Below are 20,045 nucleotides of genomic sequence, written 5' to 3'. Positions count from 1 at the left end.
GACACTGCATTTTTTTGTAGTGTACCAAATGTGCTGCGCTTGCTAAACATGTGTATTAATCTGTTTTCAGCAACAACAAAACAAACGCGCCAATTTGCAAAGATTGGAGGGGAGCACTCTTATCAGCGACTCTCCCTATGGAGGTCATTAGATGGCATCCAGAAATTCTTTGTTGTCCACTTGTGCCCAAGCTTAAAGCCCATCACAAAAGAATCAGTTGCCCAGCTTGGAGCGGAGTGTAAAAATAAAATGGGGATCTGGAAGCATAATCGCGCCTTGGAGACCCCTCAGGTACCAAGTCCATTCCCGAACCCATATCGGATCCCTCGGACTCGTATAAATAGGGCTGCCAGGCCCTATTTGGGATCAGTCTGCGCTCGATCGCTGGAGAAATAGGTGAACAGAAAGTGAATATGAAGGTTTTCGTTGCCATCTGCGTGCTGATTGGACTGGTGAGTGCTCGATTGAGATAACCTGCGACCAGGTCCAGAATAATTCATCGCCTTCCATTGGGTTAAAGACCTCCGCCGCCGCTGACTATGTGGTGAAGAACCGCAACGACATGCTGGCCTACCGGGACGAGTGCGTCAAGGAGCTGGCCGTGCCCGTGGATCTGGTGGAGAAGTACCAGAACTGGGAGTACCCCAACGACGCCAAGACCCAGTGCTACATCAAGTGCGTCTTCACCAAGTGGAACCTGTTCGACGTCTCCAGCGGCTTCAGCGTGGAGAACATCCACCAGCAGCTGGTGGGCAGCCACGCCGACCACAACGAGGCCTTCCACGCCTCCCTGGCCGCCTGTGTGGACAAGAACGAGCAGGGATCCAATGATTGTGAGTGGGCCTACCGCGGAGCCATTTGCCTGCTAAAGGGCCACCTAGCCCAGATCAAGAAGAGCCTGGCCCCCAAGGCCTAGTGGGTTCGCAATGGACGAATGTACTGATAGGCATTAATTTAGTTAATAAAGTAATTGATTTCCCATAAAAGTTTGTGCATTTGTGCTCGGTTCACTGGGGAAAGTGCCACATATGGGTATTAAACCCATTTGTACAAGTTGCTTCTTCAATGAAAGCTTCTATTTATTAATAAGTTACTCCGACTAGCAATTACTTCCAACCCATACATTTCATTGAGCAGGCGGCTAAGCAAAACTTTGGCAAACTTCTTCCATTCGTCATGTTGCTGTACACCAAAGAACTCGTGGCTCCGCGGCCGAGACAAGGACTGCTCCGCTTCAGGAACAAGCCAGCGGGTCTGAAGTTCCGCGAAAGACTGCGCAGTTCCTTCGCCCACTCCAGCATCCCCGGGATGCAGCACGTCTTTGGGGAGCCGCATCTCTGGCAGCGCTGCCTGTGGCTCACCATCGTCCTGGCAGCGGTGATCACCGGATTCAGTCTGTACACCGTGCTGAGGCATCGCCACAGCGAGCAGCTCCTGGTCAGCCTGATAGACACCACCCAGTTGCCAGTGTACCACATCGACTTTCCAGCTGTGGCCGTTTGCCCGTGGAGCCATTTTAATTGGCAGAGGGCTCCGTCTGCCTTGCTCCGCTTTCTGCCACGACATCCGAGTGCCGAGCTCCGGGAAACATTTCAGCAACTACTTGCCATTCTGGACATTATGAATTTCTCCAACTTTAAGAGGATTAGGATTCTTAGCAATCGAAATCTGACGAGGATAAGCCATCTGAAACTGACGGACCTGATGAACTATATGACCTATCGATGCGATGAGCTCTTTGTCGCCGACTCCTGTGTCTTTGATGAGACTCCCTACGATTGCTGCAAGCTTTTTGTGCGGGAGCAGACGGTGAAGGGCCACTGCTTGGTCTTCAACTCCATGATTTCGGAAAACTCCCGGAAAAATCACCTGACCAACAAGTTTTATCCCTACAAGTTGAGCACCGCTGGCGAGGAATCGGGCCTGAAGTTCACGATCAATGGGAGCTACTCCTTTATGAACAACATAGGCACTCAGACTCCATTTGGATTGAACGTAAGTCCTGTAGCCGATTCACCCGCAAATGGTGATATTTTGTTTAAATTGTTTTGCTTACCAAGCTCATGATCAAGGAACCACGCCAATGGTCCAATGAAATGATGTACCACCTGTATCCGGATACGGAAAACTTCGTTGCTGTGCATCCGATGGTCACGGAAACCTCCACAAATACTTATGAAATGAGTCCCAGCAAAAGACGTTGCTACTTTGACGTGTGTATAGATGGCAACTAATGAGGAAAAGTAATCCAAATACCTTACTCCATAGAACGAAAAGAACCCTGGCTTCCAGAACACTTCGTTGACTTATAATCGGCAAAACTGCCGGGCGGTGTGCCTCCACTTAGTTGTATGGAAGACCTGCCACTGCTCCCTGCCAGCTTTTCTGCCTCCCATTGGTGATTATTGGAATAACACCAGCTTCTCTCACACTTTATCAATTTTTTTTTTTTAGAGGGAGTTCCGGAATGCGGAATTAAGGATGCACACTGCTTGGGCTTTAATTCCGATATATTCACGTACGTGAAGATGGGGGAGCAGGAGAAATACATTAACGACTCACGACAAGGCCACTTTTGTGATTGTCCAGATAATTGCAATTCTCGGCAGTACAAAATGTCGCTTAATGTGCGCAAATTGGATTAGTAAGTTCAAGTATATATTCTTAAGCAACAGATGGTAAAATTTTTTCTTCTTATAGCCCAAAAAACTCGACAGAACGATTGATAAAAGCCCAGGTTTATTATAGCCAGCGCGTAATGACAAAAATCGTTACGAAACTCAAGTACACCCATATAGATTTACTGGCCAACTTTGGCGGCATCATAAGCCTCTATATAGGGGCCTCCGTCATGAGTTTTGTAGAACTTTCATTTGTGCTGGGAAAGCTGATGTGGGCTTTCTTCAAAGATAGGCGCTTGAAATTAAAAGTGTATTCTAAGTAGCTTACTTTAAAAAATGATGTATAACTTTGCCGTAAACATGAAGAGCTTCGGTAGATAACATTATTTCTGCTTGGTTTCCTGGTCCGTGGGATATCGTATATAGATGGCCGGATGTGGCACGGTGACCGGAGTCTCTGGCAGCTGGTCCAAGTAGGAACACCCGATGGCCAGGGCGCTGCCATCGGAGCTGAAGTTCAGCGTTGAAATGGAGGTATCGTATTCGTGGAACTGGCAAAGGCGCTTCTTGTTGAAGCCATCCCAAATGTTCACAATGCCATCGGATCCGCCGGTGGCGAATGTCTGGTAGACATTATGGAAACTCAAGGCATTCACGGGGTAGATCTGTTCGATGTTTTGCTCCCTATTCCGGTGGCACTTGAAAGCGAACTTGCGGCGCTGCACCTCTGGGTCGTGATCCAGGTACTCCACTGCCACCCGTCCTTCGATGGAGGACATCACGTAGCCCTCTTTGTTGGGGAATAGGCGAATGCAGCGGGTCTGATACTTAAGCGAGGACTCTCGCTTCATGATGTAGCTGTCCATCTTGCGCAGGTCCCAGATGAGCACCTTGCGGTCGGAGGTGGCCACCACGATCTTCTCATCGATCACGGACATGGAGTACACCTTTCCGTTGTTCTGTTCGAAGGTTCCAACGCAGCGCTTCTCCCGCATGTCCCACAGCTTCACAGTATTGTCCCAGCTGCCCGTGAGGATGCCATTGACGTACTCGGCGTGCTCCACGCATCGGATGGGCTCCTCGTGGGCACCAACTATGCTTTCCGCCTGGGTGTTGACATCGAAGAGACGTAGCTGGTTGTCCAGAGATCCACTGACCACGTGCACTATGTCCTGCGGATCGCGGGTTTAATAGGGGATTGCGTGTGTGTACAAAGGAGTCTCACCATGAAGGCACAGTCCAGAATGGGAGCATCCTGCAGAAATTTCTGGCGCAACTGATTTGCCGGCACATCGTAAAACCTAAGCGTTCCGTCCCAAGAAGACGCCGCCATGTACTGATTCGATTTGGGGCCAAATTTCACGGCGGAGATCAGGTCCTCCGGCGGATTGTTAAGTTTGAACTCTGGGGGACGCATTTTGTCAAGATATCTGCTAGCAGCTATGGGTTGGTACGGCAATAAATTCAAACAGAAACTGCTTTAAACAAATCAAACTCCAAATTTGCACGGCGTCTATGGTAGGGAAGCGAGTATTTCGATATTACTATCGATAAGTCTTATGCTTACTTGCATCAAGGGGACTCTCGAAACAGGTACACTTTAAGTAGCGTAAAAAATTTTAATAAAACTTTGCTAAAACTATATCAACTTAGTTTTTGCGTTATAAATTGCACATATATAAATACACTCCGTGTATTAATGGCATTATTATTTTGCAGATATCAGTTACCGATAACCGATATCAGGCGATCGATTGCCGGTGAATGTGCCCATCTCTATAAACGACGCCACTCAATTCAGCAGAAGGAAAAATTATTTGGAGGTAAATAGGAGTAATACCAGCCATGGAGGAATCGCACGACTTCCAGTTCGTTCTTCCCCTGAATGCAAGTGACCTGATCAACTCCAGTGGCGATCAGTACTACGTGAAGGAGATTTTTGGCGCCCCGGAGATTCCCGCGAAACTACAAGGTGAGTGTCCGTTTTCGCGGTTGCTTTTTAAATTGAGTACAGTTTTTGAATCACGATTTTCATGTTTCCTCCGCAGAATGCAAGCGCAAAGTGCACTTGGGCGATCCCTTCTATATATTCGAGCACTTCGACTTGTATTACTCGATCCTCGAGTCCCGCAGCTCAGATGCCGCCTCTGCACAGAATCTGATGCGCTCCTTTGACCTGCTTTACCTGACCGTGGAGAAACTGTTCCAGGACTTGCAGCCCCTGCTAACGGCCAGTGAGCCCATGTCCAACCAGCAGCGCAATAGCTACCTCAATCTGACCAAGATGACGCTGTTCCTCCAGGTGAGCACCGTCAAGAAGATCAACAATGCTGTCCAGCAGACCTTGCGGGATCAGCAGCTCAATGTTCAGAAAAAGCGGGCCAAACCTTCGGACGGATTGGAGCAATTTCCCAACTGGGAGGGCAAGCGAGGCAAGTTCCTGGTTCAGCTATTCAACGTGCTGCAGTGCCCGCTGGAGAATCTCTGGAGTCCGCCCGTAGCCGAGGAGGATTTCATAAAGTAAGATTTAATAATCGTATTTCACCGATCTGAAACGTGTCCACCTTTTCCAGTTTGCTATGTGACATTTGCTATCGAACAATCGAACTTCTGCCGCTTCGCGCGGACAACAAGCACGTCTTCGACACGATCTTCCAGATCCTGGGCACCTCTATCAAGCGCTTCAACCAGGCCATGACCTTCCCAGTCCGCATCCTGCAGATCCTACGCGGCACTGAGCACGCATCGTCTTCAGTGGCCGCCGGAATATTACTGCTGCACGAGGAGTACGGAATTTCATCGGTCTTCTCCATTCTAATCAAGAGCATTGTGGATGCCCTAAAGATGGACAGCTCTGACTCTTCGGTGTCCAAGCACTTCTCCAATTTCCTGGCCGAGTTCTCGAACATCGCACCATCACTGATCGTACCGCACCTGGAAAAGCTGGCAGAAGACCTACTGGATTGTCAGTCTCACACGCTGCGCAATTGCGTGCTGCAGATCATCGGCGACACCGTGGTTAGCGAACTGACCTCGGAGGATCTCAGCGAAGAGCTAAAGGAAGTGCGCAATGAGTTCCTCGAGTACCTGGTGGCCCACATCCTGGACATTTCTGCACACGTGCGCTCTAAGGTCCTCAGTATCTGGCATCACTTAAAAACCCAGCACGCCATTCCGCTTAACTTCCTGACCAGAGTGCTGGAGGAAGCCATCGGGAGGCTGGAAGACAAGAGCTCGCTGGTGCGACGTGCCGCCATGCATCTGATCAAGTCCGCCTTGGAAAGCAATCCCTACAGCAGCAAGCTTTCCATAGATGAACTCCGAACGAAGCATGAGCACGAGGTACAAGCCATGGAAAAACTTAATGAGGTGCTCGAGGAAGAGCGCAAGCAGGAGGAGAAGCTCAACGACGAGTTTAGCACCTTGGCGCCCGAACTGCTGCCTTTCATAGAGGCTAACCTTACAGAGTGTGAGTTTCTGCTGTTTCCGTAGTTAAGGGTATTTTGTAATGTTGATTGCTATGTTTCAGTTCCCGATATGCAGTTCGACAAGGAGGAGAGCGACGAGACCTTGATGGAGCGGATCATCCCGTTGATGCGGGAAAAGAACTACAAGGACGTTATTGTTCTGGTGCGAAAGGTGGACTTTTTGGCGGGAAATCAGGATATGAGGTATGTTGCTGATCAAATATGAAAAAAGCTTATATTAAATATGTTTACTTTTCAGTTCCTTGCTGAAGCACGAGGAGCACTGCGTGTATGTGCTGGCTTTGCTGAAAACATATCACCTGCTGGCTGCGGGATTCAAACAGAGTGTATGTTTTTGCTGAGAAAAAGATATTGCATACTAACCAAATCTTTAATTTTAGAGCGAGGAGATGCTTCAGCAGATCAAAACGGTGCAGTTCCTTAAGGACAGCATTGACTTTGCAGTCTTGATGACTTCAGCCTTCCCCAAACTTCACGAGATGCTCATGTCCAAGACAAACACGGACGTTTTCGAGGCGGTAGACTTGTTCACCACCGGGTACATGTTCGGAATCCATGGCACGGAGTCGGGAATGCAGCGAATGCTGCAGCTGGTCTGGTCCTCGGACAAGGAGAAGCGTGATGCAGTGTCCGATGCCTACAAGCGAGTTTTGTTCTCCACGGACCAAACGGGTCGCGCTCATGCCATCAAGGTGGTGCAGAACCTGTCCAAGTTTCTCTCGGAAATCGAGTATGGTCACTACACGGCCTTGGAGGCGCTAATGGCCGAGTGGGTGTCGGGTGGCGACATCGATTCTGCAGTCATCCAGGTGCTCTTTGAGCGCTTCACCCTAAAACTGGAGGGTACTACATCCAACGAATCTCGCCTGTCGCTGCAGCTCCTCATAATGGCCTCGCAATCGAAATCCAGTATTGTTTCGGCCAACACTCCCATCATCGAAGATATTGCCGTCGGAGAGCGGGTGCGTCGCGATCCACGGATTTTTACCTCCTGTCTGCAGCTGCTGGTCAACTCCATCGATGCCAACAACACTGCCAAGTATTATAAGCGCCAGAGCAGCGATGCGGAGTTCGTGGGAAAGATCACGAGGCTCTTCCTCGACTTCTTTTTTCACAAGAATCTACCCGACTTCGATGGTCTTGCCATGAGTGTTTTTGAATATTTCTACAGGATGTGCCAAGCGCCGGATGTGATTGCACAGCAACTGGTGGTGGCTCTTCTCAAGCGATTCAATGAGAGCTGGCTGGTCAAGGAGGCGGCTGAAGTGGGTTCTTGTTCTGACTTAGCGGATAAGGAAAATATTGGGGAATCGGAGCCCTTGGAGATTCCCTACTCGCAGACCATTAACCCCACACAGACTCAAGCTGATACCCAATCACAGATGCAAGGCACCTTGATTCCCGTGTATCTGGTATCCCGCTTAGTGTTCTGTATCGGCTATATGACCATCAAGGAGATGATCTTCCTCGACATGGACATCTATAATAACATGAAGTATCGCGACGAGTTGACGGCTCTCGAAGAGCGTAACAACCGCAATCAACAGGCGGGAAGCTCACAAAATGCCGCCAGACGTACGCTTAATTTGTCAGCCATGGAGGTGCGCAAGAGGTTGTCCGGAGTGGCGGCGGAACCGCAGCAGGAGCCAGACGATGATCTGGTAGGAGCGACTGCAGAGGACAACATCGCCGAGGAAATCCACGGCATCTGCGAGGATATGCTGATTTACAACCCGGACGCCCTGCTGTCCAAGCTAGCGCCATTCATTATAGAAATATGCAAGCGTCCTGGTGAGTTTGGAGATCCCAAGTTGCAACAGGCGGCCACTTTGGCGCTGGCTCGGCTCATGACCGTATCCTCCCGTTTTTGCGAGACCAACATGAGCTTTTTGATGAACATCCTCAACCTAACCAAGAACATCCGGATCAAGTGCAACACGGTGGTGGGACTATCGGATCTGACTTTCCGTTTCCCCAACATCATCGAGCCATGGACGGGGCACTTCTACGCTCAGCTGCACGAATCGAACACCGAGTTGCGGCTAACTGCCGTCAAAATGCTCTCTCATCTGATCCTCAACGAGATGATACGCGTCAAGGGTCAAATCGCCGACATGGCGCTGTGCATTGTGGACGGCAACGATGAAATTCGCAATATCACCAAGCAGTTCTTCAAGGAGATAGCCAACAAGTCGAACATTCTGTACAACGTGCTGCCGGACATCATCTCACGGTTGGGGGATATAAACCTGAACCTGGATGAGGACAAGTACCGCATTATCATGTCCTACATCCTGGGCCTCATCCAGAAGGATCGCCAGATTGAGACGCTGGTGGAGAAGCTGTGCCTGCGGTTCCCGGTGACGCGGGTGGAGCGGCAATGGCGCGACATCGCCTACTGCCTCGGCCTGCTCACCTACAACGAGCGAGCTGTGAAAAAGCTCATGGACAATATACAGCACTTCAAGGACAAGGTCCAAGTGGACGAGGTGTACCAGTCCTTCAAGCTGATCATTAGCAACACCAACAAGCTGGCCAAGCCGGAGCTCAAAGCTGTGGTCACCGAGTTCGAGAACCGACTGAACGAGTGCCTGCAAGTCAACCCGGATTCCGCTGCCCAGCCTGGGGATCAGGAAAGCACCCCGGAAGGTCAGGGCAACCGAACCAAGTCGGCGCCAAAGACAAAGAAGTCTGGTCGCAAGCCAGTGCCCAACAGGAACAATGCTGGGCGAGGACGCGGGAGACGTGCTCGCCGGGACTCCACCTCAGAAGAGAGCAGCTCCAGCAGCAGCGACTAGTTCGTGCTCCACCTTAAGTTACAATCTGTATAGGTTTTTAATGATGTACAAAGATTGTTTTTAATAAAGTAGTATTGAACCTAATATGAATATATTTATTACCTTGAAGTCAACAAACATCTAGTAAACTACTAAGATCCGTTTCCACATCCGCCAGAAAAGGAACAAATATTTGGTTGCACTAAGCTACTGGGATGGGGAAACAAACACACGTAAATGGCAATACTCTAGACGCTTTGGAAGTACTAAGTTTGGTGGTTGCGTTCATGTTGTCCATGGGTCTCCGACAGATGAGCACTGGGCACTGGCCTCACTTAATTTTCTTGCGAAAGGAGCGCTGGAGGGCAGGACCGTCGTCCGCGGTGCTCAGCGCAATGGCGAACTGGGCGGCGTAGTAGGTGATCATGATCTGGAGGCGGGCGCAGGGCAGGGGCACGCCCACGAACATGGTGACCGCAATCAGGGCGTCGGAGATCACAAACAGTATGGCTCCGATGGCACAGAATACGGCGAGGAAGTTCCTGGAATCGACGGCGCGGGCCAGGGATCTCCACAGCATGGTGGTGATCAGGAAACAGTAGATGGGCACTCCGATGATGAGAATCTCGTCCAGTTTCGTGTGCACGAAGTAAACAACTGGGGGTTTCAAATACTCCCGTTAATGTATATGCATTATGACCAGCTTACATAACTTACAAAGCGATACGGCCACGTACAAAACCAATCCAATGATCCACTTCACGGGCTTCCAGCCGAAGGCGCTGATGTAAAATACGTGCGCCACTCCAAAGGAGATCATTCCGAAGGGAAAGAGATTTATGTTGAGCAGGGCATCACCGCCGCTGGAGAAAACCAGTCCCAGAAGAATCCAGACTGAGCGGCGGTATCTGCACAAAATAATTGGTAATGGGTAATAAATTAATGGGTAATAAAGCTTACTCCTTCTTGAGCGAGATGCCCTTGGCCACCACATAGAATGCCAGGGCGAAAATGGGCAGGCACTTGAGCACGGTGGTCCATAGCTCTCCTTGAGGATCCTTCCGCACCAGCGAGAAGTACAGGACGAGGGTCACCAGGAATGGCACCAACTTGGGGCCCTGCGACTTTGCCTATGATAAAATACATAATCACATAAGTGATATCATTTAATATTGTCTAAAACGCATTTTAGAATTGTAATGTTGTAATGGCTGTGGTCTTTAGAATAGTTCTTTTTTGAGTATTTACATTAATTATCTCTAAATCTTATGAGGCTTCTTATGTTGCCTGGCCTAAAAATAGCTTAAGCGATTATAGCAAAGCGAGGAGGTCCAAACTACAGCCAAACAAAGAGATTAGGGAAATCGAACCGTTTTGGGGCTGATTAGATTAAGGCGTTTGTTCTTGGGGTTGGCTCGTCGGAGCCTCGAGATGTAAGTGTGCACGGAGTTGTGGGGAAGGGAAGGGCGCACTCGAGAGGTCCTTCGAACTTTCGCTTTCGATGCAGGAGCTTTCGGAGTGCCCCCGTCCGGAGCACTGAGAGATGTGCAAGGTCAAGGACGAAGCTTTGTGTGCTGTGTGTCGGTTCCACTTTCTGCGGTTAGATAAAGCATCTGCCAGGCACACAAGTGTATTTTCCGCATAATTGCTGTATTATCAGTGAAAGTTGAGACCCTGAGCTGCAGGAATTCCAGAACCTGCGTTACTTACGAACTGCCCGAAATCGTTCATTGCGCCCGTAATTAGTGCAAATTACGACTATTAGAGACGGTTAAAAAAGGGCCAGTCAAGCTGCACTTTCACACGATGCGAGCGCGGAATCGAAAATAAACAAAACTAGTGCCCCCCAGAAATGAAAACAATGGAAAAGACCACGTTGCGCACGGGCGGCCAACGTCCATAAACTGAGGCATATCATATTCGTATACGTTTTCGATTCGCTGGACTTGGCTGGCGGTACGCTGAAAAGTTTCCGATTGCTGGAGAGTGAAAAGTTTTCAGCCGGACATGTGGTGTGCAGCATATGCAGCATTCTGCAGATACTTCCCCACACATTGAGGTGCAGATACAGATACAGTTGCGGGCCCAGGAGGGCAGATTGATTATTTCCTACCTTTGCTATTGGGGCAGAGCGGGAAACTCTGAGAGCGCCGCTCACGCAACAGGTTAATTGAGAACTGACCGTCGGGCGGAGCTTTTCCGCCAGCATCAGAATGTATCCGTGAGATACTCATGCGCAATCGCTCTCCGCCTGCCGCTCTCTTTGTATCTTCAAAACAATGCAACAACCTCTGCACACTTTCACTTGCCAAAGCTTTCTCCACAAAGCTTCGCTGGCTCTGGACTTTTTCGCCACCTTATTTTGGCCAAAAGTTCATTCCGTTACGGATTGTGGCATTTTTCAGGCGTGCGACAAAATTCCTCAGCGCTCCAAGAATTTCCACAACCATTGTGGTCACTGCTTTAAAGTGAGCATAAAGCCAAAAGGCCAGTGAAGGATTTTCATTTTCTTAACCAAGTAAGTGCTAGCCCAAAAGTATGCTACTGTTAGGCGTTCGAGTGCCTCAAGTGGAAAAACCTTGCGATTGAGCTGGAAAATTGTGTATCCGTGGGGGGCTCCTGCTTCCTGCAGGCAAATACACACTCCTGTAGAAAGGAGGAGGTGGTGAAAATTAAAGCTGACCAGTGTGACACACATCGGGCAACAGCAGCTGGCCAGGATTGGGGCAGGAGTAGGAGCAGCGCTCGTAAATTATGCAAAATGAAATTATGGTAATGCGACTGGCCAGAAAGCACGAGTGGGATCCTTGCCAAGAACGAAATAAAGAAGCACTGCCACACACTTGACCTCCAAGGAGGAAAGCCACTCGAGTTGGCCACACAAGACGCTGCAGGGACACGGGCCTATGTGGGCCACCAGTGGGTGGTGCACGTAGCAGACCACCCACCCAACCACCCAACCACCCAAACGCCCACTCACACAAGTGCACGTTGAACTTGAGAAATGAGCAGAGAAAAGCCCCGGGCGGAAAATGCACGATACACATCGATTTAGTGGCTGTATCTCCGAGGAAAACACACATCTTAATTACAATTTCGCTTGGATTGATTGAAAGCTCTTGCTGGGGCTTTAAAAGTATTAAAAAGTATCTAGTATCTTTCTATCTAATTCCGCTGGCTTGGCTCTAAAATTAAGTAGTTAGGAAAAATGGAAAGCTGTGGACAGGGAAACATGAATTACACATTAAGGGATTGATTTGCGGTCCATAATTGAATTGTTTATAAAAGCCACTAATTCCAGCACAAAATCCCGAAACAGATCGATTCCAGGCCACCTGAGCGGCGAGCACGCGACATGGCGTGCCCTTTCTTCAGGCGAGCGGACTCGCTGACACGCCAGCCCTCGGTCATCGCCGAGCCTGGTGGCCACTGGGCGCTCGAGGACGAGGAGCTCTCGGATGACGCCCTGACCCTCACGCACCTCCAGATGGCCATCCAGCTGCTGACGGCGCCGTCGAACGAGGATCTCAACACGGCAGTTACGTCCTTGGTGGCCAAGTACCGCCAGAACTGGCCCAATATCCACAAGCTGTAAGTGGAGACCATAGGAAATGATATTTAGCTTATATTGTTTGTATTGAAACATTAGCAAACTGGATCCGCAAACCTTCAAGAGCTGCGCCAACTACGACTACTTGGCGGACATCCAGGAGCTGCTGCTGAAGATGGACGAGGCCAGTGCCAGCGAGATCCTGGTGCTGCTCGGCGAGGAGCTGATCACCTGCTGCTGCACGGGCATCATTGAAAGAGCCTTTCGCTGCCTGGGCACCGATCTGCAGGAATTTCTGGGCTCCCTCGATGGCGTCTACGATGTGCTGAAGCTGCAGGAGGTCAGACATAAGGTTAATGTTACTACTTAATACTGAACAAAGAGTCCTTTGATAAGCAGGAGGATGTCACCGATACCGGATTCGTGTGTGCCGGCGAGGGAGAGCTGATCTTCACCTCGGAGCGCCCAGTCATTGCCTGGCTGCTCCTGGGCTCCCTGAAGGCGCTCACCCGCATGCTCTACAAGGTGGACGTGAACATCAAGATCGAGCCCGTGGAGGGCGATGCTCGGCGGTATCGCTACCTCTTCTCGCTGGTCAAGGACAACTCACAGACCATGCTGATGGGTCGGCCCACTGCCGTGAGCAAGACTATACCGGAAACGGTCCAGAGGAGCAACTCGAGCAACGCCTCCGATCTGCAAATGAACTCGTCCAGCTTCTGCAAGATGTTTCCCTGGCACTTTATCATGAACGAGCAGCTGGAGCTGGTGCAGCTGGGCAGGGGATTCAGCAAGCTGTACAAGCCCTACATGGCGGACTTTGGTTGCCAGGCGACCACCTACTTTGATTTCAAGCGACCCAAGGGATTGACCATGAAATTCCGGGACATCGTGCGGCGCACCTACACGCCCTTCCTGATCGGCTTGAATAATCCGCCGGGAGCTGTCGACTTTCCGGCCATTGGCCTGGAGATCAAGGGTCAGATGGTGCACTGTCCCGAGTCGAACTCGCTGCTCTTCATTGGATCCCCCTTCCTGGACGGTCTGGACGGGCTGACCTGCAACGGACTCTTCATCTCGGACATACCGCTGCACGACGCCACCAGGGAGGTGATCCTGGTGGGCGAACAGGCCAGGGCCCAGGATGGACTGCGCCGGCGCATGGACAAGATCAAGAACAGCATTGAGGAGGCCAACTCGGCGGTGACCAAGGAGCGGAAGAAGAACGTCAGCCTGCTGCACCTCATCTTTCCCGCGGAGATCGCCGAGAAGCTTTGGCTGGGCTCCTCCATTGACGCCAAGACGTATCCCGATGTCACGATCCTGTTCAGCGACATTGTCGGCTTCACCAGCATCTGCTCGCGGGCCACACCCTTCATGGTGATCAGCATGCTGGAGGGCCTGTACAAGGACTTCGACGAGTTCTGCGACTTCTTCGATGTGTACAAGGTGGAGACCATCGGGGATGCCTACTGCGTGGCCAGCGGACTCCACCGAGCCTCCATCTACGACGCCCACAAGGTGGCCTGGATGGCCCTCAAGATGATCGACGCCTGCTCGAAGCACATCACCCACGACGGCGAGCAAATCAAAATGAGGATCGGCCTGCACACGGGCACCGTCCTGGCGGGCGTGGTGGGCAGGAAGATGCCCAGGTACTGCCTCTTCGGGCACAGCGTCACCATCGCCAACAAGTTCGAGTCGGGCAGCGAGGCGCTGAAGATCAATGTCAGCCCAACCACCAAGGAGTGAGTGCTTCCATCGGCCTCTTCCTCCCATCGCCCTCTATATCATTTTATTTTCCCCCTTTCAGTTGGCTGACCAAGCACGAGGGCTTTGAGTTCGAGCTGCAGCCGCGGGATCCCTCGTTCCTGCCCAAGGAGTTCCCCAATCCCGGCGGCACCGAGACCTGCTACTTCCTGGAGAGCTTCCGCAACCCGGCTTTGGACAGCGAGCTGCCGCTGGTGGAGCACATCAATGTGGCCATGAAGACCATATCTGAGGGCGGAGATGCCTAGGACACCGCACAGAGACCACCCCAATCCCCCGTAGCTCCAATCCCCCCTGTAGACCATCCACACGCTCAGTAGTCCTAGTTCGGTGCACTTGTATTGTGGTTTTGCCTGTTGCCTGCTTAGCCTAGAATCAATAAACTATCCCATTCCAATGGTAGCATTCCAGCACACAGATGAACACACTTTATTGGGGGCCACTGAACATCAATACCTAGGCGGCCTGCTTCTTGGCCTCCTCCGCCTTGGCCTTTACGAAGGCCTTGACCTTGTCGCCGATCTTGCTGGCCATCATGCACTGGTGTCCGCGGAAAGCCCACACATCGATGGGACTCTTCTGCGCGTTGTCGTCCACACAGCTCTGGGCGATCTGGAGGGCCTCCTCCTCGGACAGGTCCATCTTGAACTGCTTGGCCAGGCGGTCGGCGTGGTAGCCCTGATGTTCGCAGAAGATGCCCAGCTTGGTGGCCGAGCAGGCCAGGTACTGGCGCACTTCAGGCTCGTTGGGGAAGATGAGGTTCTTCAGCTGGGAGATCTGTTCGTTGCTCAGGGGATTCTCCTTGAGGCACTCGATGCGGATCTTCTTGATCTCCTCGCCAGTCTTGGGCGTCCAGTCGTCGGCATGGGCCTGTTCGTAAAGAGGGTTCGCTTAGTTAGTACAAGAACACAGTAACTCTTACAACTCTAGTATAAATATTTAGTAAATAACTAAACTCGGTTCTATTGGGATTTATTGGGATTAGCATTTCGTAACTACGCATATGGTTTTGTTCTCAATAAATAAATATGAATGATTCGCCGTTTTCGCTTGCCTGCAATTTGTTTGCTTATGCCTCTGATTCAATTTATTTTGTAACCCTCTATATCAAGGTACACATTGAGTCAACTCCGATCGGAATTTTCCGACCTGCGTTAAATAAATGATAAGTTATGCAAAACTGCAGTTGAAAAAGCGTAATTGCACAACTGTGAGACTTTGTAGAAATACAAATTAATGTCAGCACACCAAACTTTTCATTTTATGGGCACAATGCTAAGCATTTGGACTTGAACTTGGGTTTTCCCTCGCTGATTTGTTCTGAGTTTTAGTTTGGGTATTCCAAATTTTAGTTCCCAATCAGCGCAGTTCGTTCACATTTCATTGATTACACATATACCATACACACCACAGCACACAGGGCCAGCGCTACGATGAGATACTTGAGCATTTTGAGATACAGTTGCACGATCGCGGCGAAGTTGAGGTTCTGAACTGAGCCGCCGACGGCAAATGGCCGGCTTTATAGCTGCAGATCGCTGGATGTCTGTATGTCTATAGCTCTGTAGCACTAGGTTCTCTCTGTGTCAAGAGTTCAGCAGCTTATCGCTCCAGTCCAGTTCCCATCCACACTGTTTGATTGCATCCCCGCCAGCTGATAAGTCTGGGATGAGACCCAGACTTGGACTGGAATCGAACTGAGCATTTGCTCAGCTCTATTTGCTGTGCAAAAGCTGTTTGTCGATTGACTTGTTTATGGAATAGATTTTCCGATAATCGAGCAATGTGTTGAACTAAGTGGTTCCCAAATCTCTCTAAGATTACTTCCTGTTTCGTGGAATATAAATGCATCGGTTGCTCCGATATTCTGATTTAAATGATTTAACCTTGTACTGACTATACGAGCTAAATACACTGTGGAAAACTGCAATGTTTAATGTCATCACCTTATGTTTTTTCCTCCAAAAACAAGCTTTTCCAAGCCAGAGTGATAGTCAGAACATTCTTCACTAGAATCTTAAATTGCGCAGATTTCTAATATAATATTAACATAATATAACAACTAAGCTGCTATTTGGTCTCTGTATAAATGGAAAATATATTACTAAGCACGACATTGCACCTGACATCAGAGCGTTATCAGTGCGATAAGACGAGTCAATCCCCCGATTTTCAATTAAATGAAGATCTCCTTATAGTAGACAGTACTGCTGGCAGGAAGCGGCAGCTTTCACCCATTGAAAACGAGGAGCGATCCAAGTGGCCAACTGTCAATTCGACGGCCATTATGCAAGCCCATGCAATCGTGTTTAATTAAATCAAATAAAATTCACAGCTGGCCGTCGAGTTCAAAACTAAATACTGCCCCCGGCGACGCAGAGATGTCATTACGCCGGGATTGGGTTGATGTCGAGCACTACATGGATGGGCTGGTCGGGTGGTAGTGTTGAGCCCGATGGGAACTAATAACAGTTGCCTCAAAGGGGCGTGCAACTCCACTATTATTACTATTCCAGGGAGGCGAGTGCTCGACTGAGGGTTAGATAGCGGGGTTAAAAAATAGGAAACAGTGTTTATGCGAGCGGCCCAAAACAATGGTCATGATTACCATCTCCAAACTCAGAGAGCTCTCAATTTCTCTCCCCCGGCACTCGGTTCTTGTTGTATTCGAGGAATTATACAGGACATATATGCAGACAGTTGGGCGAAAATTATATTAACACCCTGAGAGCGTGTCAATGGCCAAAGTCAGGAACTGAATCTCTTGGCCAGCTCGAATTACTCGGCTGAGAGTGGGAATGGGTCTGGGGATTGGGATGATTGGCTAGATTGGAAAACTGCAGTTAACGATTATATAATCGGCCCGTAGGAGGTGTCAAATGCTCGGCTGCCGGAATTCGCAATATTGTATAAATTGTGAGCTGCTTGAGCCATTTGTTGTTTGAAATTTGAGTTTCCGGCTGGGAGGAGAATGTGATACGGCGTTTTTTGTGATACGGTGTGTTCCTTGGGTAATTTTCTATTTGGCGTGTGTCATATGAGAGGGTTTTGTTTGGCAGTTATGGTAGAAAATAAATTTTATTAACCTCTTAGCCGTGCTGGTCCTATTATCTTGGCCCCCATTGTGCGCATCTGCATGTGACACAACACAATAATTCTAGCAACTTGCCAGCAGAGATTTGGCTTGACAAAATGGCAGCAAAGCAGCAGCAGCACTCGCACACAAAGTTTCCTTGAACTTTTAACAAAATTTCACGTTTCCATGGGTTTCCGGTCGACGTGTGCTGCTTCTTGCCAGCTTCTTCCGCAAGAGGAAGACTTCCGCCGCAAGAAAAGCAAAATGTAATTTCATGGCTCGCTGAACGAATCCGAATACATGAGAGTTCAAAGTTTCAGCTTTTCTGCTGCCTCTCCGCTCTGCTCCTGCCGAGGATATTCTGACACAGGATGCTGGCAGGACTTGAAAGCGCAGGAAGTTATTTAATGAGATTTTCTTTTGCGTCAAAGATAAGTCGAAGGAGCGATTCCGAAGCCTGCAATCTTGTAAAACAATATGCAAAGCAGGCGGCCTGCTGGGTGGGTGGTTGTTTGACTGGTTGAGTGTGCTCTCTGTAGCTGCGATTGTTATTCTCCGGCTGAAAGGGATAAGCGCAGGACGAAGGACGAAGGACGAACGACAATTGTTGCACACACTCGAAATTAAATTAACTTTTTTCGACCCTGTCCACTTTGGAGTGCCGCCGTCGCCTGCATTGTTCAAAACCAACTGCCGCTGACAGTTCCAAGTTCCTTGTTCCCAGCGCCCAGCTACCAAGGGGAAGTTGAGAGGAGTTGGGTGCGAGCTGGTGGCCTGGCCACCGGGGCGACCTAACAGAACTAGAGACAATCGTATCCGCCGATTGCTCAAACATTGGGCGGCTGGGGTCGCGGCATCCAAAAGAAGCCAATCCAAAATCCAAAATCCGAAAACCAAAACCAAAACCGAAACCGAAAACACAAAGCAAACAAATCGCAATCGAAACGCATGAATGGGGCAATGACGCAAGGAAATCTCATTAGCCGCATGTCTTCAAGTTTCAGTTTTAATTTTGTACAATATCTCGACGTGTTTGCCTGTATATTCGGCTGTGTCCGCCGGGTGAAAAGATCTTTCTCTGTATATATTTTCGGGGGTCTTGATCAAATAATTTTGCGGCCACTGCACGTTAAATATTTGTCAACATTTTAAGGCACTTTTCCATTGTTCCCCCGCCAGAGAGCCTCCTTTTTTCTGTTTTTTACCCACTGAATCAGAAGCAGTCGACTTGGCCACTTGAGATGTCCATCCGTCGGAGTCATCAAAAGAGCACCGAGGGCCGCGTTGCTGGGTTGGGAGCATGTGGTCAAGTCGAGGCCCGGGTTAAGTAAAGTAGCAATGATCCCGCAGTGATTCCGACTTTCCTCGTCGATGGCCAACGGCTACTTATTACACCGCATGCCCTTCTTCACTTCATGCTGCCACCTGATGAATACCCTTTCAAGTTCTTATTTTAATACTTTTAGTAGCTATGATCGCTATTCCAAGAAGTCATATAAGGAATATCTAAGAATCTTTCTTTAACTAATGCTGAAGGGAATACTGGTACATATGACTTTATATTTACCTTTTATAAAGCTTGCATATATTTTTTAAGGTAAAGGATAAATACCCTTTCAAGTTCTTAATTGAATACTTTTAGTAGCTATGAGGAGCTATATAAGGAATATCTAAGGATCCTTCTGTAACTAAAGTTTGCATATATTTTTTAAAGTAATGAATGAATGGAGGTATTCAGCTCAATTGATTTGCTATTTGCTTATCTCTTTTTTCAATGATCTAGATTCCTTTCTGTGTCTTTTGAGCTTGTGAGGCAGAGCATCCATAATTCCGCGTATCTATTTGATTGATTTCCAATTCTTGCTACGATTTTTGTTGATTTCATTTCCATTGTTGTTGCCATGCTGCGCATGTTGCCTTGGCTGCTGATGATTACTGTGTGCCTCTTATTGTTTGTATTGGACCGCCGCCCCTTCACCCCTGCCCCTACTCCTGCGCACTGCCCCGCCCCCTTGGTACCGCCAACCCCTCCCAGTTTCCCCGCCCCGCCGCTTCCGCCATCGGGGGCCGCTGAAGCGTGAAGAGAGCCAGCCAAGCCGACGACATAATGGACATGTTTCAGCTTTTGTTGGTGGCACTGCACAGAAAGAAAAATGTGGTGCACTTAACTTGCGTGAAATATTATAACTACTTTCTTTTACTTCCGTACCATCTTCACATTAACTACCATTACTTAACCAGTTTTATAGATATTCGCTAGGTTAGACTGTTTCAATCGTAGTTTGTAGAAGTTGCGGGAGTTTTTCTAGGCTTTGGGTATTTAACCAGTGCTATTTTCTCTCCGTGCAGCAACAACAACTAAGTAAGTTGTCATCCCCAGCGCTGCTCAACTAATTTGCATATTTGGTCGCAGTAAAAACACTTTATAAGTGGCCACCCAGGGCAGCAGACTGTGTGTGCGTGTGTGAGTGTGTGTACATAGGCGCACTTTAAACAAAGTTAAAATGCGAGAAATTGGCCCTGCGCAAAACACCAGTAGCTCCACGGTAACAGCAGCAGCAGCAGCAGCAACAACTTCTGGCCATTTACTGTTGCCAACAACTGTGACCTGGCCAAAAAGACGAAGCCAGCGGAACTGGAACTGCCCCTATTTCCCTGTGCGTGCGCGTGTGTGTGTGTAGAGGTCCTTAGGCCACTCACACACACACACGCGCGCACAAACACAGACACAGACAGACTGGAAACTTGTTTCTTTTGGCCAAC

General features: G+C 49.3%; 7 protein-coding genes across 9 annotated transcripts; 4 read left to right on the top strand and 3 right to left on the bottom strand.

Moving 5' to 3' along the window:
• The first annotated feature begins 337 nt into the window (after positions 1 to 337).
• On the top strand, positions 338 to 986 carry LOC6554656 (general odorant-binding protein 99a). The gene is made up of 2 exons (XM_026983712.1): positions 338 to 452; positions 521 to 986. Exons 1-2 carry the CDS (start codon positions 414 to 416, stop codon positions 914 to 916), a joined length of 435 nt encoding a protein of 144 aa, XP_026839513.1. The 5' UTR covers positions 338 to 413; the 3' UTR covers positions 917 to 986.
• A 35-nt stretch (positions 987 to 1,021) lies between these two features.
• On the top strand, positions 1,022 to 2,944 carry LOC6554600 (pickpocket protein 19). The gene is made up of 5 exons (XM_001981299.3): positions 1,022 to 1,995; positions 2,061 to 2,213; positions 2,269 to 2,398; positions 2,455 to 2,644; positions 2,701 to 2,944. Exons 1-5 carry the CDS (start codon positions 1,177 to 1,179, stop codon positions 2,942 to 2,944), a joined length of 1,536 nt encoding a protein of 511 aa, XP_001981335.1. The 5' UTR covers positions 1,022 to 1,176.
• LOC26526242 (mitotic checkpoint protein BUB3) lies at positions 2,723 to 4,182 on the bottom strand. The gene is made up of 2 exons (XM_015153884.2): positions 3,847 to 4,182; positions 2,723 to 3,793 (listed from the first exon to the last, which is right to left on the bottom strand). The coding sequence occupies exons 1-2, from the start codon at positions 4,036 to 4,038 to the stop codon at positions 3,005 to 3,007; spliced, it is 981 nt and encodes a 326-aa protein (XP_015009370.1). The 5' UTR covers positions 4,039 to 4,182; the 3' UTR covers positions 2,723 to 3,004.
• A 197-nt stretch (positions 4,183 to 4,379) lies between these two features.
• On the top strand, positions 4,380 to 8,981 carry LOC6554599 (condensin complex subunit 1). The gene is made up of 6 exons (XM_001981298.3): positions 4,380 to 4,593; positions 4,670 to 5,141; positions 5,195 to 6,090; positions 6,151 to 6,292; positions 6,348 to 6,435; positions 6,490 to 8,981. The coding sequence occupies exons 1-6, from the start codon at positions 4,467 to 4,469 to the stop codon at positions 8,905 to 8,907; spliced, it is 4,143 nt and encodes a 1,380-aa protein (XP_001981334.1). The 5' UTR covers positions 4,380 to 4,466; the 3' UTR covers positions 8,908 to 8,981.
• On the bottom strand, positions 8,970 to 10,789 carry LOC26525967 (lysoplasmalogenase-like protein TMEM86A). Its single transcript, XM_015153871.2, has 4 exons — positions 10,597 to 10,789; positions 9,847 to 10,016; positions 9,604 to 9,794; positions 8,970 to 9,543 (listed from the first exon to the last, which is right to left on the bottom strand). The coding sequence occupies exons 1-4, from the start codon at positions 10,615 to 10,617 to the stop codon at positions 9,218 to 9,220; spliced, it is 708 nt and encodes a 235-aa protein (XP_015009357.1). The 5' UTR covers positions 10,618 to 10,789; the 3' UTR covers positions 8,970 to 9,217.
• Positions 10,790 to 11,256: 467 nt separating this feature from the next.
• LOC6554597 (head-specific guanylate cyclase) lies at positions 11,257 to 14,622 on the top strand. 3 transcript variants are annotated; one of them, XM_001981296.3, is made up of 5 exons: positions 11,257 to 11,404; positions 12,206 to 12,477; positions 12,536 to 12,776; positions 12,836 to 14,184; positions 14,250 to 14,622. In XM_001981296.3, exons 2-5 carry the CDS (start codon positions 12,242 to 12,244, stop codon positions 14,452 to 14,454), a joined length of 2,031 nt encoding a protein of 676 aa, XP_001981332.1. In that variant the 5' UTR covers positions 11,257 to 11,404; positions 12,206 to 12,241; the 3' UTR covers positions 14,455 to 14,622. The 3 variants fall into 3 exon arrangements, with proteins under 3 accessions (XP_001981332.1, XP_026839728.1, XP_026839729.1); XM_026983927.1 differs by having other exon boundaries at positions 12,833 to 14,184; XM_026983928.1 differs by having other exon boundaries at positions 12,175 to 12,477; positions 12,833 to 14,184.
• Positions 14,598 to 15,730, bottom strand: LOC6554596 (general odorant-binding protein 99a). Its single transcript, XM_001981295.3, has 2 exons — positions 15,615 to 15,730; positions 14,598 to 15,076 (listed from the first exon to the last, which is right to left on the bottom strand). Exons 1-2 carry the CDS (start codon positions 15,654 to 15,656, stop codon positions 14,663 to 14,665), a joined length of 456 nt encoding a protein of 151 aa, XP_001981331.1. The 5' UTR covers positions 15,657 to 15,730; the 3' UTR covers positions 14,598 to 14,662.
• Positions 15,731 to 20,045: the final 4,315 nt, after the last annotated feature.

This window comes from Drosophila erecta, unplaced genomic scaffold (genome assembly GCF_003286155.1).
Source record: "Drosophila erecta strain 14021-0224.00,06,07 unplaced genomic scaffold, DereRS2 tig00000000-arrow-pilon, whole genome shotgun sequence".
In the NCBI taxonomy this organism is placed as follows: Eukaryota; Metazoa; Arthropoda; class Insecta; order Diptera; family Drosophilidae; genus Drosophila; species Drosophila erecta.
This window is presented reverse-complemented; position numbering and strand designations above follow the sequence as displayed.

Excerpts from the sequence above, each read along its gene's own strand:
- LOC6554656 (XM_026983712.1), top strand. The coding sequence starts at position 414 with ATGAAGGTTTTCGTTGCCATCTGCGTGCTGATTGGACTG. Across the intron at positions 453-520 it reads TCTGCGTGCTGATTGGACTG|ACCTCCGCCGCCGCTGACTA; the intron begins GTGAGTGCTCGA and ends ATTGGGTTAAAG.
- LOC6554600 (XM_001981299.3), top strand. The coding sequence starts at position 1,177 with ATGTTGCTGTACACCAAAGAACTCGTGGCTCCGCGGCCGAGACAAGGA. Across the intron at positions 2,214-2,268 it reads AAAGACGTTGCTACTTTGAC|AACGAAAAGAACCCTGGCTT; the intron begins GTGTGTATAGAT and ends CTTACTCCATAG. Across the intron at positions 2,399-2,454 it reads AGCTTTTCTGCCTCCCATTG|AGGGAGTTCCGGAATGCGGA; the intron begins GTGATTATTGGA and ends TTTTTTTTTTAG.
- LOC6554596 (XM_001981295.3), bottom strand. The coding sequence starts at position 15,656 with ATGCTCAAGTATCTCATCGTAGCGCTGGCCCTGTGTGCTGTG. Across the intron at positions 15,077-15,614 it reads CGCTGGCCCTGTGTGCTGTG|GCCCATGCCGACGACTGGAC; the intron begins GTGTGTATGGTA and ends CTTTACGAACAG.
- LOC6554599 (XM_001981298.3), top strand. The coding sequence starts at position 4,467 with ATGGAGGAATCGCACGACTTCCAGTTCGTTCTTCCCCTGAATGCAAGT. Across the intron at positions 6,091-6,150 it reads AGAGGCTAACCTTACAGAGT|TTCCCGATATGCAGTTCGAC; the intron begins GTGAGTTTCTGC and ends GCTATGTTTCAG. Across the intron at positions 6,436-6,489 it reads CTGCGGGATTCAAACAGAGT|AGCGAGGAGATGCTTCAGCA; the intron begins GTATGTTTTTGC and ends CTTTAATTTTAG.
- LOC26526242 (XM_015153884.2), bottom strand. The coding sequence starts at position 4,038 with ATGCGTCCCCCAGAGTTCAAACTTAACAATCCGCCGGAGGACCTGATC. Across the intron at positions 3,794-3,846 it reads TTCTGGACTGTGCCTTCATG|GACATAGTGCACGTGGTCAG; the intron begins GTGAGACTCCTT and ends CGCGATCCGCAG.
- LOC26525967 (XM_015153871.2), bottom strand. The coding sequence starts at position 10,617 with ATGAACGATTTCGGGCAGTTC. Across the intron at positions 10,017-10,596 it reads TGAACGATTTCGGGCAGTTC|GCAAAGTCGCAGGGCCCCAA; the intron begins GTAAGTAACGCA and ends ATTTTATCATAG. Across the intron at positions 9,795-9,846 it reads GGCATCTCGCTCAAGAAGGA|ATACCGCCGCTCAGTCTGGA; the intron begins GTAAGCTTTATT and ends TATTTTGTGCAG.
- LOC6554597 (XM_026983927.1), top strand. The coding sequence starts at position 12,242 with ATGGCGTGCCCTTTCTTCAGGCGAGCGGACTCGCTGACACGCCAGCCC. Across the intron at positions 12,478-12,535 it reads TGGCCCAATATCCACAAGCT|CAAACTGGATCCGCAAACCT; the intron begins GTAAGTGGAGAC and ends TTGAAACATTAG. Across the intron at positions 14,185-14,249 it reads GTCAGCCCAACCACCAAGGA|TTGGCTGACCAAGCACGAGG; the intron begins GTGAGTGCTTCC and ends TCCCCCTTTCAG.